The sequence below is a fragment of the Pristis pectinata genome, chromosome 3 (genome assembly GCF_009764475.1).
Source record: "Pristis pectinata isolate sPriPec2 chromosome 3, sPriPec2.1.pri, whole genome shotgun sequence".
NCBI classification, from domain to species: Eukaryota; Metazoa; Chordata; class Chondrichthyes; order Rhinopristiformes; family Pristidae; genus Pristis; species Pristis pectinata.
The window spans coordinates 14,976,370-14,993,168 of NC_067407.1; the positions used below are offsets into that span (position 1 = coordinate 14,976,370).

At 43.1% G+C, this 16,799-nt stretch overlaps 1 protein-coding gene across 3 annotated transcripts in view; it reads left to right on the forward strand.

The window, feature by feature from the left end:
• The window catches only part of ccdc18 (coiled-coil domain containing 18), a 98,537-nt gene that overhangs the window by 32,318 nt on the left and 49,420 nt on the right, over nucleotides 1-16,799 (forward strand). For all 3 annotated transcript variants that reach the window (XM_052011989.1, XM_052011991.1, XM_052011990.1), the window contains 2 exons: nucleotides 163-299; nucleotides 9,730-9,887. In XM_052011989.1, coding sequence (XP_051867949.1) covers nucleotides 163-299; nucleotides 9,730-9,887 — 295 coding nt within the window. The remainder of the gene's footprint in view (nucleotides 1-162; nucleotides 300-9,729; nucleotides 9,888-16,799) is intronic.

The following is a 16,799-nucleotide window of genomic DNA, read 5'->3' on the forward strand; positions in this document are numbered from 1 at the left end:
CGATGCTGATTAAATGGTATTCTAAGAGATGAATCAGCCATTGAAGGAGATGAAGCTTCCGTTTGTAATAACCTGCTGCTCAAAAATTTTGTTTATCAATTCAGAAATATAACTTAAACACACGATCCTTTAATTCTAATTTCTTCTGTTTCTCTATTTCAGGGCGAAAGTGGTATATTCAGTGCAGGGATAACAAGTGCAAGCTGCTTAGATGTCTTTTCTTCTACCAGAAAGGAAAATGAAATGAAAGATTCCAAATTAAGTGCTGATTTTGGTGATTCTCTTTTTACAGACACCAGGTATTTTTTTTAAAACTACATTGAGCATTGTAAAATATTATTTTTCATACACATAATCAATCTGATCAACCTTTAAGGTCTGCCTTCAAAAATGCATGCATACCCATTTTTAAAATTCTACATCATGATATAACCTCAGATTTAAAAAAAAGTTTAATATTATTGAAGGTTGGTACGTGAACCTGCTTAATTTCATTATTTTTTGTATTTCGGGGATATAAACATCATTGACAAGACCAATTTTCATTGTCCATTCCTAAGTGCCCTTAGGAAGGTGAGAGTGAACTGCCGCCTTGAACTGCTGCAGCCCCTCTTGTGAAGGTACTCTCACAATACTGTTGGGAAGTTCCAGGATCTAGCCCCCGTGACAATAAAGAAATGGCAGTATAGCTCCAAATCAAGATGCTGTGTGATTTGAAGGGGAGCTTGCAGGCTGGTGCAGTTCTTCCCACGCTGCCCGTGTCCATCTTGGTGGTAGAGGTTGTGGGTTTGGGAAGTGCTGCCAGAATAGCCTAGGTGAGTAACTGCAGTGCATTTTGTAGATGGTATACACTGCAGTCACTGTGCACCGATGGTGAAGGGAATGAATGTTTAAGATGGTTCAGGAACTGTCAGTCAAGTGGGCTGCTCTGTCTTGGAGGTGCGCTCATCCAGGAGAGTGGAAAGTATTCCATCATGCTCCTGATTTGTGCCTTGTAGGTGGTTCAAAGGCTTTAGTGTGCCAGGAGTGAGTCACTCACCACAGGATACCCAGGCTCCGACCTGCTGTTGTAGCCACAGTATTTAGGTGGCTGATCCAGTTGTGTTTCTGGTCAGTGGTGCCCCCAAGGATATAGATATTAGGGACATGGTGATGGTTATGCTATCAAATATCAAGAGTAGGTGGTTAGACTCTCTCTCTTGTTGGATTTAGTTATTGCTTGCCACTTAGCAGCCAGTGCCTAAGTTTTGCCTAGATTTTGCTGCATACAGGCTTGGGCTGCTTAATTTGCTGGGGAGTTACAGCTGAAATTGAGCACTGTGCAATAATCAGCAAACATTCCTACATCTGATCTTCTGATGAAAGGAAGCTCATTGACGAAGTGGCTGAAGATGTTTGGGCTGAGGACAATACCCTGAGGAAGTCCTGTACTGATGTCCAGGAGTTGGAATGAGTGGCCTGCAGTAACCACAGTCATCTTCCTTTGTATATGACTCCAGTCATTGGAGTATTTTAACACTGATGCCAATTGACTTCAATTTTTCCAGGACTCCTTGAATCCACACTTGGTCAAAGGCTGGCTTTGATGCCAAGAGCAGTCACTGTCACCCCACCTCTAGAATTCAGCTGATTGGTTCATGATTGGCGCAAGGCCATGACAAATCTGGAGCAGAATCATCCTGGGTATCGCTGACATTGTTGTTGGTGAGCACATGCCACTTGACAGTGCTCTTCATGGCACCTTCCATCATATTGCTGGTGATTGAGAGGAGACTGATTGAATGATAGTCAGCCAGCTGGATTTGTCCTGCATTTGGTAAACAGGATATCCCTGGGCAATTTTCCATGTTTTCAGGTAGGTGCAAGTATTTTGGCTCTATTGGGACAGCATGGCATCTGGTTCTGAAGTCCGTGTCTTCAGGACTAGTTATTGTTATTTTTGTCCTGAACTTGTGCTTTCAATATATATGTGAATTTAGGTTTCTACAGCCAAAATGTTTTTGGGACAATATCTATCATTAACTTTTTATGTAGCCAAATGTTTTTGTTCACAAGAAAACCTACATTCTCTATTGAACCATAAGTACCCAGTGAAGAATATGATCAATTAAAATCAAGGAGATATACACTGGAGCAATTTTCTTTTCATAACCTAACTAGCTACATCAAACAATTCTGAACAGGAGAGCCATAGGATTTTTTTTTAAGAAAATGCAAGTCTTCTGCACCCCACATCCTGCTCCATCCAATAATTGCTGTTTCAGCTTGAAACTTCAAGGACAATTTATCACTTAGAAACATCTGAACTGTGTAGAAGTGGCAAAGCCAGTAAGGATGTTGCATAATGTGACACAATAATTGAATCCCTCCTTAGTAGGCCCCACATGGGTCTAGTTGTGTTATGGTTCTGTAATCAGATGGCTTGATTAATAAACTTGACAGTTAGAATCAAAGCGGGTATAGCCAGCAAAAATGGTGGGTCGCAGTGCCGTCACAACAGGCCACTGGAAAATCTCACAGACCACAAAGATGGTATGGGATTAACAGTGTGTTTCATCAGAGCTCTCCTCTTCTCACTCTCTCTTTTTCTCTCTCTCTCTCTTTCACGCTCTCTCTCTCTTTCTCTCACTCACACGCTCTCTCTTTCTCTTTTGTGTACAGTCTCACTTGCATGTGCAAGTTACCTGTCCCCACCAACTGATGTACTACCTGCTTTGTGTTATTTCACAGCCAACTTATTTAGGATTCTTGAAAATCAAAAAATTGCAGATGCTGGAGAATCTGAAATAAAAACAGACAATGCTGGAAAAACTCAGCAGGTCAGGCAGCTGGAAAGAAAACAGTATTAATATTTCATGTGGAAGATCCTTCGTCAGAGCTAGGAAGGAAAGAAAATAAGTTGAGATTGTGGGGGAGGGTTGGAAAGACACAGAAAATATCTCTGATAAGTGAACTTAGGGTTGTCCTGGGGATAAGCTGTAAAATGAGGTCATCTGGTTGATGGTGCCAGTTAGGGAGGCAGGACATGGTCCTTTGTCCAAAAAATCTATGGAGTGAGGGCAGTGAGAGAGTAAGAACACAAAGGATAGCAAAAGGCAGGCTGCAGGTCATGCCCAGCAGGACAGACTGTGTTAACAGAGAGAGGAAAATCTAAGCTGACGGGTGGATAGCTTGGTCCATTCTGATACAGACAGAGAAAGTGAGTTACGTGAAGTTGTAGAATTCAGTTTAGAGTTTGGAAGGCTGCAGTGTGCCTAGAAAGAAGATGAGTTGCTGTTCCTCAAACTTATGTTGAGCCTCATTATAACAGTTTAAGAGGTCGTACACAGATAGGTCAGAGTGGGAGTGAGATGGAGAATTAAAGTGGCAGGAAGATCAGGGTAACCGTTGTATACTGAACACACATGTTCTGCTGAACAATCACCTGATCTGTGTTTGAGGAGAACACATTGTGAACACCAAATGCAGTGTACTGGGTTGGAGGAGGTGCAAGTGAATCACTGCTTCACATGGAAGGGCTGCTTGGGTTCCTGGATGTGGGAAGGGAAGAGGTGAAAGGACAGGTGTCGCATCTCCTGAGGTTGCATGGGAAAATGCCATACAAAGGGGAGTGGTTGGTAGAGATGGAAGAATAGTCTAGGTTGTTGCAAATGGAATGGTCCCTTTGAAACGCTGAGAGGAGGGGAAGATGTTGCTAGTGGTGAAATCTTGTTGGAGCTGGTGGAAATTGTGAACAATGATCAGTTGTATGCTGAGGCTGGTGAAGTGGAAGGTGAGGACCAAGGGAACTCTATTCTTGCTCTGTCTAGGAGAAGAAGGGATGAGAGCAGAGGTGCAAGAAATCGAAGGTATGCGGTCAAGGGCTCTGTTTAACTATGTGGAAGGGAAGCCTGAGTTCAGGAACAAGGAAGATATTCACAGGTGTTGAAAGTATCATTAGAGCAAATACGATGGAGATAGAGGAAGTGGTAGGATGGAATGGAGTCTTCAACTGGAGGCAAGGTGGAAGGAATTGATCTGAAATGTTAACTCTGTTTCTCTTTCCTCAGATGCTGCCTGACTTGCTGGATGTTTCCAATATCTTGTGTTTTAATTAGGATCCTTGTTCTGTTAGCTTGGGCTTGATTCCAAAGCCATTTAAGGAATCCAGAGATAAAAAAAATGCTCTGCACTATTGCTCCATCTAGTGTCTAGAACACTAACCTTCAGTGGATGTTGGAGAAGAGTATCTGAACCTTACCTGGAAACTGCAGCAAGAGTCTTGTGACCATATAAAAGGGCAGAATGTCATGATCCACATTTCCAAGTGAAATATACCAGAGTTTGCAAAAAAGAAAATTTTTGGGATTTTTTTTGTGACAGAAAATTGAGAGGACAAATTGTTTCATTCACATGATCTTGGCATGGCTCTCAAGGTCAACATTTATCTCTCGACTCTGGCTGTCCGTGTGAGCTGCTTTTGAAGCATTGCATTTCGTCTGATGACTGTACTTCCACTGTGACATTAGAGGGAGTTTAGAGTTTTGGGTAATGTATGGTTAAGTACGGTTTGTAGCTTGGAAGGAAACTTGAAAATCATGATGTTTCCTAGTGCATGTTGACTTCATCCTCATTGGTGGTAAAAGTTTCCATTTTTGGGAGGTAGAACCATAGAATACTACAGCACGGAATACAGGCCATTCGGCCCTTCTAGTCTGTGCCGAAATGTTATTCCGCCAGTCCCATTTACCTGCACCCAGTCCATAACCCTCTAGACCTCTCCAGTCCATGTATCTATCCAATTTATTCTTAAAACTTAAGAGTGAGGCCCCATTTACTACATCAGATGGCAGCCCATTCCACACTTTCACCACTCTGAGTGAAGAAGTTCCCCCTAATGTTCCCCCTAAACCTTTCCCCTTTCACCCTAAAGCCATGTCCTCTCGTACTTATCTCTCCTCATCTAGGTCGAAAGAGCCTACTGGCATTAACTCTGTCTATGCCCCTCATAATTTTGTAAACCTCTATCAAATCTCCCCTCATTCTTCTACGCTCCAAGGAATAAAGTCCTAACCTGTACAATCTTTCCCTGTAACTCAACTCCTGAAGACCCAGCAACATTCTAGTAAATCTCCTCTGCACTCTTTCAATCTTACTGATATCCTTCCTATAGTTAGGTGACCAGAACTGCACACAATACTCCAAATTTGGCCTCAGCAATGTCTTATACAACCTCACCATAACATCCCAACTCCTATACTCAGTACTTTGATTTATGAATGCCAGGGTGCCAAAAGCTTTTTTCATAACCCTGTCTACCTGTGACGCCACTTTCAGGGAATTATGTATCTGAACTCCCAGATCCCTTTGTTCCTCCGCACTCCTCAGTGCCCTACCATTTACTGTGTATGTCCTACCTTGATTTGTCTTTCCAAAATGCAACACCTCACACTTGTCTGCATTAAATTCCATCTGCATTTTCTGGCCCATTTTTCCAGTTGATTCAGATCCCTCTGCAAGCTTTGAAAGCCTTCCTCGCTGTCCACTACACCTCCAATCTCAGTGTCATCAGCAAACTTGCTGATCCAATTTACCACATTATCATCTAGATCATTGATATAGACAACAAACAACAATGGCCCCAGCACAGATCCCTGAGGCACACCACTAGTCACAGGCCTCCAGTCTGAGAAACAATCATCCACAGCCACTCTCTGTCTTCTCCCACACAGCCAATTTCGAATCCAGTTTACAACCTTTCCATCGATACCTAGTGACTGAACCTTCTGAGCTAACCTCCCATGTGGGACTTTGTCAAAGACCTTACTAAAGTCCATGTAGACAACATCCACAGCCTTTCCTTCATCTACTTTCTTGGTAACCTCCTCGAAAAACTCTACAAGATTCGTTAAACACGATCTATCACGCACAAAGCCATGCTGACTATCCTTAATCAGCCCTTGGCTATCCAAATACTTGTATATCCAATCTCTCAGAACACCTTCCAATAACTTACCTACTACTCATGTCAGGCTCACCAGCCTGTGATTACCTGGTTTACTTTTAGAGCCTTTTTTAAACAACAGAACAACATGAGCTACCCTCCAGTCCTCTGGCACCGCACCCGTGGCTAAGGACTTTTTAAGTATATCTGCCAGGGCCCCTGCAACTTCTGCACTAGTCTCTCTCAAGGTCCGAGGAAATATCTTGTCAGGCCCGGGGGATTTATCTACCTTTATTCGCTGTAAAGCAGCAAGCACCTCCTCCTCTTTAATCTGTATATGTTCCATGACACTACTGCTTGTTTCCCTTCCTTCCATATCCACTATGCCAGTTTCCTGAGTAAATACTGATGCAAAAAAACTGTTTAAGATCTCCCCCATCTCCTGAGGCTCCACACATAGATGACCACTCTGATCTTCTAGGGGACCAATTTTGTCCCTTACTATCCTTTTACTCTTAATATACTTGTAGAAATCCTTTGAGTTTATCTTCACATTATCTGCCAAAGCAATCTCATGTCTTTTTGCCTTCCTGATTTCCTTTTTTAGTATTTTCTTACATTTTCGATACTCTTCAAGTACCTTATTTGCTCCTAGTTGCCTATACCTGCTATACACCTCCCTCTTTTTCTTAACCAGGGCACCAATATCCCTTGAAAACCAAGGTTCCCTATGCTTGTTAACTCTGCCTTTAATCCTGGCAGGAACATGCAAACTCTGCACTCTCAAAATTTCGCCTTTGAAGGCCTTCCACTTACTGAACACATCCTTGCCAGAAAACAACTTATCCCAATCCACTCTTCCTAGATCCTTTCTCATTTCCACAAAATTGGCCTTCCTTCAATTTAGAACCTCTGCTGCTGATGAAGCTTGGCTGCTGTGTATCTTAGAGATGATTCACACTGCAGCCTTGGTGCACCAGTGGTGGTGGTAGCTGGGGTGACAATCATGAAGGCACTTTGTTGTTGCTGGTGTCCAGCTTCTATAGTGTTGTTGAAGCTGCACTCATTCAGTTACTTTGAGAATATTCCATCATATTCCTAATTACGATAAAAAAAAATCTTGGAAAGTTAGGGGTGAGCTGCTTGACAGAGAACGTTCAACGTTTGACCATCTCCAACAGTTATGGTATTCATGTGGCTGGTCCAGTTAATTTTCTTATTAGTGGTGCCCTCCCCCGCCCCCCCCCCCCCTTTCCCCACAATGATAATTGTTAGTAATCTGAAGATTAGAAATGGTTAAACTCCCACTTATAGGAGATAGTCATTGCCAAGTATTGTATAGTGCAAATATTATTTTTCACTTAATAGTTCAAGCCTGAGCAGATCAGTTGAGCAGATCATGGTGTATGTGCATACAAGGAACATGATTATCTGAGAAGCTACGAAGTGAAACTGAAAAGTCTTCTTCCTCTGCTTAGGCTTTACCTTAGGGTCAAGAATGAGTTCCTTCCATTCCAGTTCAGTGGTTCTGAGGTGGCTGATGAGGCCAATGTGGGATTCACAGACTGCAGCAGAAGAGGCAGATGGGTAGGACGTTTGGCAGGTGGATGCACTCTTTCTGATGTTTAGGTATGGTTTCTGCATTTTCCCAATGAAGAGACTTCATCAGTGATTCTCAGTGAAACCCCTAATGCTTCTTATTCATTCTGAACTGCCATGGGCCAGGGATTCCCTTGAGTACTGACTTTTTTTCAAGGAGGCTCTTATAATATTGTTGCATTGTTTCTTCTGTCCACCTGTTACTCTCTTACCATAACAGAGCTTGGAGCAGTATCTGTTGTCAGGCCTTCATATGACGTAGTCTGGCCATCAGAGGGTAATTAGAGCCTTGATGCTGATGGTGTTGGCTGGGGAAAGAACCCTAGCATTGGTTTGTTTATTCCGCCAGTGATTTAGGAGGATTTTGTGAAGTCGATGTTGGTGATTTCTCTCGAGTGCTTTTAGATGCCTGCTGGAAATAGTCCATGTTTCAGAAACATACAGGAGCTTTGTACTTGATTTGGGGCTTTGATCTTCAAACTCTTCTTCATATGACCAAAGGCTGTGCCAGTGCACTGAAGACAGTAGTGAATTTCATCTTTGATGTCTGCCTTTCTTGAGAGGTGGCTCCTGAGATATGGGAAACAGTCCAAGTTTTCCAGTGTCTCTTTGTGGACCTTTATTGTCAGAGGATGTTGTACAGCAGGCAAGTTGCTCAAGGACCTTTGCTTTGCAGATACTTAGTATTACACTCATTCTCTCTCATGCTTCATTTGAATGAGTCAATAATTATTTGGAGCTTGGAAAGTGATACCTGTATGCTGCAGTATGATGACTGAGGTTGAAGCAACTTTGGTTCTGGGATGGAAGCAATATTTCCCATTTGCCCTTTTACCAGGGGCTTGTTAGAGGTAAGGTGCATGATTGCAACAAGGGAGATTAACAGAAGTTGAGATGAAGAAAAAGCCTTGTTTGACAACAGTTTGCACTGAAGTTGGGACTGTTGTGGACCTATTGGGTAACTGAAAACTTCTCAGTCTTCAGCTCCAACTCATTTCTGTTCTTATGAAGGAAATATTGCTAATGAAGCACCCAGAAGTGGTTTTGTAAATATCCTTGTAAATATTCACTACTCTTTCTTCAGGATTACACCTGAACTAAGAGGGGACAGTTGTTGGAAAAGACTGAATAGGCTGAGCAGTTCTTTTGAAAAAGTTATTAAAATTTAATTTACATTAGCCTATTCCCAATCACCAAAGTGTCAGAAGCTCTTACACTGCTATCATACACCAATTACATATCAGTAACCTACTCAAAAAGGCTCAATTTGTGTTCCACAAGGGCCATTCAGCTCCTGACCTCATTATAGGTTTTGTCTAAATATGGATTAACTAAACTGAATTCCAGATGTGAGGGGAAAGTGAGTGCCCTTAATGTCAAGAGTCAGTTGACCAAGTATGGCATCAAGGAAATGTAATAAAGCTAAGTCAATGGAGATCAGAGAACAAACTGATAGATGGTGCTATATACAACACAAAAGAAGATGGCTGTAGCTGCTGGGAGGTCAATCATCTTAGCCCCCTTCCTTACGTCTCCCCCTCAGGGCAGTGTCCTTGGGAAAGCCATTTCAGATGCTTCACTAATCTTCCTGCCATCATAATATAACCTACAGTACTATGCATTATACTCGTAGGTGTGACCTAACCAAAATTTTATAGGTTTAGCATAATTTGCTTTTCATCCTCTAGAAGTGAACCTCTTAGCTTTATGTGTACTTCTGTATTAATCCTACATTTGCTGCTTTTGAAACTTAATCCATGGACCCCTTGTTTCTCTACCACATTTACATTTACTTTCCAAAGAACACCTGGCTTTTTATTCCGCTTACCCAAGGGATCAATTTGCAATTGCTTATGTCGAAATTAATTCGCCATTTATATGCTCATTCTTCAAGTTTGTTGGTGCCATGTTGTATTTTCATCCTCAGTAAAATCTATTTCCCCAATGTAGTGGAAATTTTATTTTCATATTTTCAGTTTTTGATTCCTGAGTCCAAATCATTTATCAGTATGCTGGACAGCACTGGTCTCAGCACTGATCCTTGTGATGCAGCACTTCCCATTTTTTTTAAGCAAGTTTGAGGAAATGCCTTTAATTCAATATGGTGAAGTAAAAAATGTCGTCAGACAGTTGTTGTCATTTTTGTCATTTGTTTGGAGCTATATATTTGCTTTATACCATTTTTGACTAAAATTTTTCTCCTTTAGACTAAAATTAGGAATGAAAGGTAGTGAAATTCAGAAGCTACAATCTAGCCTGACCAACAGCAAAGTCTCAAAGCAACAATGTCCTGATGTTTTCGACAAAAGTGGAGATTCATTGGATAGAATAAGCCCCGAACTAACCTCACACAGAAAAAAGAACAGTAAGTTGTACCAGTGAGGGTGGCGGGAAGAATGAAAACAAAACTGAGAAGTTAATCACAGCACAATAATGAAACACAAAAGCATTATTGACATCAGTTTGACATCAACTTTTAGCGAAGTGCCATAGTGATTTTTGTGAAGCACGTTTTAGGGATTTAACTGGCAGGGTAGAAAACAGAAACCAGTGGATATTTTTCAAAAGCATTTGTATGGTAGCATCTAAGAGGTTATTATATAAAGTAAGGGCTCAGAGTTGAGGTAACTTGGGATGGCGTGAACAGGAAAGGACAGAAACCTGTCAGAATAAACAGGTCATTTTTGCATTGACAGACACTCACTATTGACTTAGTTGAAGAGATAGTGAGATGTATCCAAGCTGCCTTAGTTTCTCACTTCTTTTTGCAATGTAAGCCATGAGGATTTGCAAAGGGATCCAAAAAAAAGGAGTAGGCCATGTGGCCATTGAAGTAGCTCTGCTATTCAATGACCATGTGTGAAAAATAAAGAAGAAGAACTGTAGAAAGCTGCAGCAGAAAGGGACTTGGGGTACATGCACATGAAACACAGAAGGCTAGCAGATACAACAGATAATCAGGAAGGCTGGCCTTTATTTCAAGGGATTTGGAGTATAAAAGTAGGCAAGTCCTACTACAGTTGTACAATGCACCAGTGAGACCATATCTAGAATACTGTGAACAGTTTTGATCCCTTAAAGAAAAATTATCATTCAAGGCTATTCAGAGAAAGTTGACCAGGAATTGTTTTGTGAGGAAAAGTTGGGTCTGTAGTCACTGGAGTTTTGAAGAATAAGAGGCAATCTTTTGAAATGTATGAGGATCTTAGGGAGCTTGATAAGATAAGTGCAGGGAGGATGTTTCCCCTTGTGGGCATAGTCTCAGAAAAAAGCAGCCCTATTTACTGAATATCTTCTCTCAAAGGGTTGTGAGTCTTTGGAAATCCTTGTCCCTTAAAGCTGTGGAGGCTGAGTCATCGAATATATTCAAGGGTTGGCTAGGTTGATTTTTAATTGGTAAAGTTAATGGGGAGAGGTGAGAATGTAAACTAAAGGAAAGTTGGATCAGACATGATCTTACTAAATAACAGAGCAGGCACGAGGGGCCAAATAATGTACTCTTTTACCTACTTTTTTTGATTTTATGGTCTATGTCTCAAGTTCATTTCTCTGCTTGATTTCCATATGTTGATATTTTGGATCTGAGTATCCAAAAATATATATCCCAGCCTTGAATATAGTCAGTGACTGAACATCTATTGCCCTTAAAGTAAAATATTCCAAAGATTGATAAACCTCTTTTGAAAGAAATTTTTTCCTTATGTCAGTCCTAGATCATCTCCTATAACTCCAGGTTGTCCTATTTGTGGAAGTAGACTCTTAGCAATATAGGCGGCACAGTAATTAATGCTGCTGCCTTACAGCCCCGGGACCTGAGTTTGATTCTGACCTGGTGCTGGCTGCATGGAGTTTCCATGTTCTTCCTGACGGGTGACCTGATAGAAGTATATAAAATTATGAGAGGCATAATTTCTCAGGGTGGAAATGTCAAACACTAGAGGGTGTAGTTTTAAGGTGAGGGGGGAAAGTTTAAAGAAGATAGCCAAGGCAATTTTATTTTACACAGAGGGTGGTAGATGCCTGGAACGCACTGCCAAGGGAGATGGTGGAAGCAGATACAATAGCAACTTTTAAGAGGTATTTAGACAGACACATGAACAGGCAGGAACTGGAGGGATATATCCATGTGCAGGCAGATGAGATTATTATAATTGGCATCATGGATGGAGCAGACATTGTGGGCTGAAGGGCCTGTTCCTGTGCTGTACTGTTCTAAGTCTTAGACTATGTGGGTTTCTACTAGGTACTATGGACTCCTCCTACTTCCTATTCTTGGTTACTGTAAATTACCCTCATTGTAGGTAAAGTGGCAGAAGAATCAAAGGGAAGGTAATGGGCATGTGAATGAAAATAAGTTATACTGTTACAAGGAAATAAGGGAATGGGACATATGGGCATGCTCTTTTGTGAAACAGCATAGACCACACCAGCCAAATGGCCTCGTGTTATAATAGTACATATCTCCCAGAATTTAGTATGTCTCAATAAGATCACCTTGCACTTACCTCAACTTCAGTGAGCGTAGGTCAAGCTTGAGACAGAAGAGACTGCAGATGCTGGAATTTGGAGTAAAAAACAAACTGCTGGAGGAACTCAGTAGGTCAGGTAACATCAGTTGAGGGAAATTCAGCCCAGATGAAGGGTCTTGACCTGAAGCGTTGACTGTTCATTTTCCTCAACAGATGCTGCCTGACCCACTGAGTACCTCCAGTGGTATGTTTTTAGGCCAGCCTTGATCTCTCCTCTCAAGATAACCCCATCATTCCCAGGAATCAATAGAACATAGAACATTACAGCACAGTACAGGCCCTTTTTTTGGCCCACATTGTTGTGCTGACATTTTTATCCTGCTCTAAGATCTTTATAACCCTTCCCTTCCACATAGCCCTCCATTTCTCTATCATTCATGTGTCTATCAAAGAGTCTCTTAAATGTCCCTTATGGTATTTGCCGCCACAACCTCTGTCGGCATTGCATTCCACGCACCCACCACTCTCTGTAAAAAAAAAACTTACCCCTGACGTCCCCCCTATACCTTCCTCCAATCAGCTTAAAATTATGCCCCCTTGTGTTAGCCATTGTCACCCTGGGAGAAAGTCTCTGACTGTCCACTCGACCGATGCCTCTTATCATCTTGTACACCTCTATCAAGTCACCTCTCATCCTCGTTCTCTCCAAAGAGAAAAGCCCTAGCTCACTCAGCCTATCCTCATAAGACATGCTCTCCAATCCTGGCAGCATCCTGGTAAATCTCCTCTAAAGCTTCCACATCCTTCCTATAATGAGGTGACCAGAACTGAACACAATACTCCAAGTGTGGTCTAACCGGAGTTCTATAGAGCTGCAACATTACCTCGCGGCTCTTGAACTCAGTACCCCGACTAATGAAGGCCAACACACCATATGCCTTCTTAACAACCCTGTCGACCTGCGCGGCAACCTTGATTGATGTATGGACATGGACCCCAAGATCCCTCTGTTTCTCCACACTGCTAAGAGTCCTGCCATTAACCTTGTATTCTGCCTTCAAATTCGATCTCCCGAAGTGTATCACTTCACACTTTTCTGGGTTGAACTCTATCTGTCACTTCTCAGCCCAGATCTACATTCTATCAATGTCCTGTTGTAATCTGCAGCAACCTTCTACACTATCCACACCACCACCAACCTTTGTATCATCAGCAAACTTACTAACCCACCCATCCACATCCTTATCCAAGTCATTTATAAAAATTACAAAGAGCAGGTGTCCCAGAACAGATCCCTTTGGAACACCACTGGTCACTGACCTCCAGGAAGAATACACTCCATCTACCACCACCCTCTGTCTTCTGTGAGCGAGCCAATTCTGAATCCACACAGCCAAGTTTCCCTGGTTCCCATATCTCCTGACCTTCTGAATGAGCCTTCCACAAGGAACCTTATCAAGCGCTTTACTAAAATCCATGTACACCACATCCACTGCTCTAACCTCATCAATGTGTTTTGTTACATCCTCAGAGTTCAATCAGGCTCATGAGGCACGACCTGCCCCTCTCAAAGTCATGCTGACAGTCCCTAATCTACCTATGCTTCTCCAAATGCCCATAAATCCTGTCCCTAAGAATCTTCTCCAGTAATTTGCCCACCATTGAAGTAAGACTCACTAATCTGTCATTCCCAGGGTTATCCCTACTCCCTTTCTTAAACAAAGGAACAACATTGCCTCCAATCATCTGAATCATCTGGCACTACTCCTGTAGCCAGTGAGGACACAAAGATCATCAGCAAAGGTGCAGCAATCTCTTCTCTCGCTTCCCGTAATAACCTTGAATATATCCCGTCCGGCCCCGGTGACTAATCTATGCTAATGTTTTTCAAAAGTTCCAGCCTATCCTCTTTCCTCTTAAGCTTCCTCCTGGCTACCTTGTAACTCTCCAGAGCCCTTTCTGATCCATGCTTTCTAAAGCTCAGGTAAGCTTCTTTCTTCCTCTTGACAAGATATTCTACATCTCTTGTCAACCACGGTTCCTTCACTCTACCATCCTTACCCTGCCTCAATGGGACAAACCTATCCAGAACCCATGCAAGTACTCTCTAAACAACCTCCACATTTCCACTGTGCGCTTCCCCAAGAACATCTGTTCCCAATTTACGTTCCCAAGTTCCTGCCTAATAGCATCATAATTCCCCCTCCCCCAGTTAAATATTTTCCCATATCGTCTGCTCCTATCCCTCTCCAAGGCAAGGGTAAAGGTCAAGGAGTTATGGTCACTCTCTCCAAAATGCTCTCCCACTGAGAGATCTGAAACCTGATCAGGCTCATTGCCTAGTACCAGGTCCAGAATGGCCTCCTCTAGTCAGCCTGTCCACATACTGTGTCAGGAATCCTTCCTGTACACACCTAACAAACTCCACCCCATCTATCCCCTTTACAGTAAGGAGGTGTCAATCAATATTAGGGAAGTTGAAATCACCCATGACAACAACCCTGTTATTTTTGTACCTCTCCAAAATCTGCCTCCTGATCTGCTCCTCAGTGTCTCTGCTGCTACTGGGGGGTCTGTAGAATACTCCCAATAGAGTGATTGCTCCCTTCCTGTTTCTGACTTCCATCCACACTGACTCAGTAGGTGATCCCTCCAGGACATCCTCCCTTTCTACAGCTGTGACACTGTCCCTGATCAGCAAAGCCACTCTCCCACCTCTTTTACCTCTGTCCATGTCCCTTTTGAAACATCTAAACCCCAGAATATCCAGCAGCAATTCCTGCCCTTGCGACAGCCAAGTCTCTGTAATGGCCACCATGTCATAGTTCCATGTACTTACCCGTGCTCTAAGTTCATCACCCTTGTTCCTGAAACTTCTCACATTAAAGTAGACACATTTCAGCCCATCCAACTGACTGCAATTTTGCCCTTTCAAATGCCTATCCTTCCTCACAGTCTTTCTATACTCTGCATCTACTTGTACACTAAATGCACCAAGCTCTGACCTATCACTCTGGTTCCCATCCCCCTGGCAAACTAGTTTAAACCCTCCCCAACAGTTCTAGCAAACCTGCCCACAAGAATATTGGTCCCCCTCCAGTTCAGGTGTAACCTGTCCCTTTTGTACAGGTCGTACCTTCCCCAGAAGAGATCCCAATGATCAACAAATCTGAAACCCTGCTCGCTGCACCAATTGCTCAGCCACGCCTTCATCTCCCATATCATCCTATTCTTACCCTCACTGGCGCGTGGCACAGGCAGCAATCCAGAGATTACTACCCTTGAGGTCCTGCTTTTCAGCTTCCTACCTAGCTCCCTATATTCCCTCTTCAGGACCTCATCTCTTTTCCTACCCATGTCATTGGTACCAATATGTACCATGTCCTCTGGCTGTTCCCCCTCCCCCTTCAGAATGCCGTGGACCCAATCCAAGACATCCCTGACCCTGGCACCCGGGAGGCAACGTACCATCTGGGTGTCTCTTTCACGTCCACAGAATCTCCTGTCTGCCCCACTTACTATGAAATGCCCTATCACTACCACCCTCTTCTTCTCCCCCCTTCCCTTCTGCACCACGTGACCAGGCTCAGTGCGAGAACCTGGTCACTGTGGCTTTCCCCAGTAGGTTGTTCCCCCAACAGTATCCAAAGCGGTATACCTGTTATTGAGAGGAACGGCCACAGGGGTACTCTGTATTACCTGCCTATTCTCCATCCTTCTCCTGACAGACATCCAGCTACCTGCCTCCTGCAGTTTAGGAGTAACTGCTTCCCTGTAGCTCTTATCTATGAACTCCTTGTTATCCCGTAGGAGGTGAAGGTCATCCAGCTGCAAATCCAGTTCCCTAACACGGTCTGTAAGGAGCTGCAGTTGGATGCACCTTGTGCAGATGTAGTTATCAGGGAGACTGGATGTCTCCCAGAACTCCCACATCTCACAAGCTCACCCTGACCCTGGAGCCATTCTCACTGCTCTGGCCTGGCACTGAAGGAAACACCAAAGCAAAGAAAGAAAGGAACTTACCGGAGACTTACCTTTGCCTCTTCTCACCAAAGCCTCTTGAGCCAGAGCCTCAATCACCAACTCTAACAGTGGTCCACTGACACAATGGCCACTCCACTTATACCTGGCTTTCCTTTATTTGCTCTTTTCAAAGGTCCTGCTCCAAATCTGGCTGCAACTCCCGACTCTGCACAGTGAAGCTCACATGCACAGGGATAGAGACTCGCCTCTTTTCAAAGGTCCTGCTCCAAATCTTGCTCCAACTCCCGACTCCCAACTCCCAAATCAATCTACTGAATCTCTGCTGCATTGATTCTCAAGGCAGTATCGTCTGTACATACTACTCCAAATGAAATCTCACCAAGACCCTGTACGATCTTAGAAAGACATCTGCGCATATGTACACTACTGCCCTACCAATAAGAGCTGATGTACCATTTGCCTTTCTCAAATGTTATATACTTTCTGTCTCTCAAGAGGCAGAAGACCAGGATCCTTCTGTACCACCATCATTTACAGCCTGCTTCTTTACCACTTCCTTAACCTTTCCATATTCCTTTGCAGACTCTGAGTCTTTCTAACGGCTCACCTGCAGCCAGGAAACATACAGACTGGTTCAACAAATGGCCAAGCAGGTGGCAGATGGAGTAATATTTCGGAAAATTTGATGCTATTCACTTTAGCAGTCGGAATAGAAAACAATATTTTTTAAACTTTGTGAGAAACTAGCAAAAGCTGGTGTGCAGATGGTTTCTGCTAGTTCATGAAAAACGCAAGCATGCAATTATAGCAAGCTGTTGGAAAGG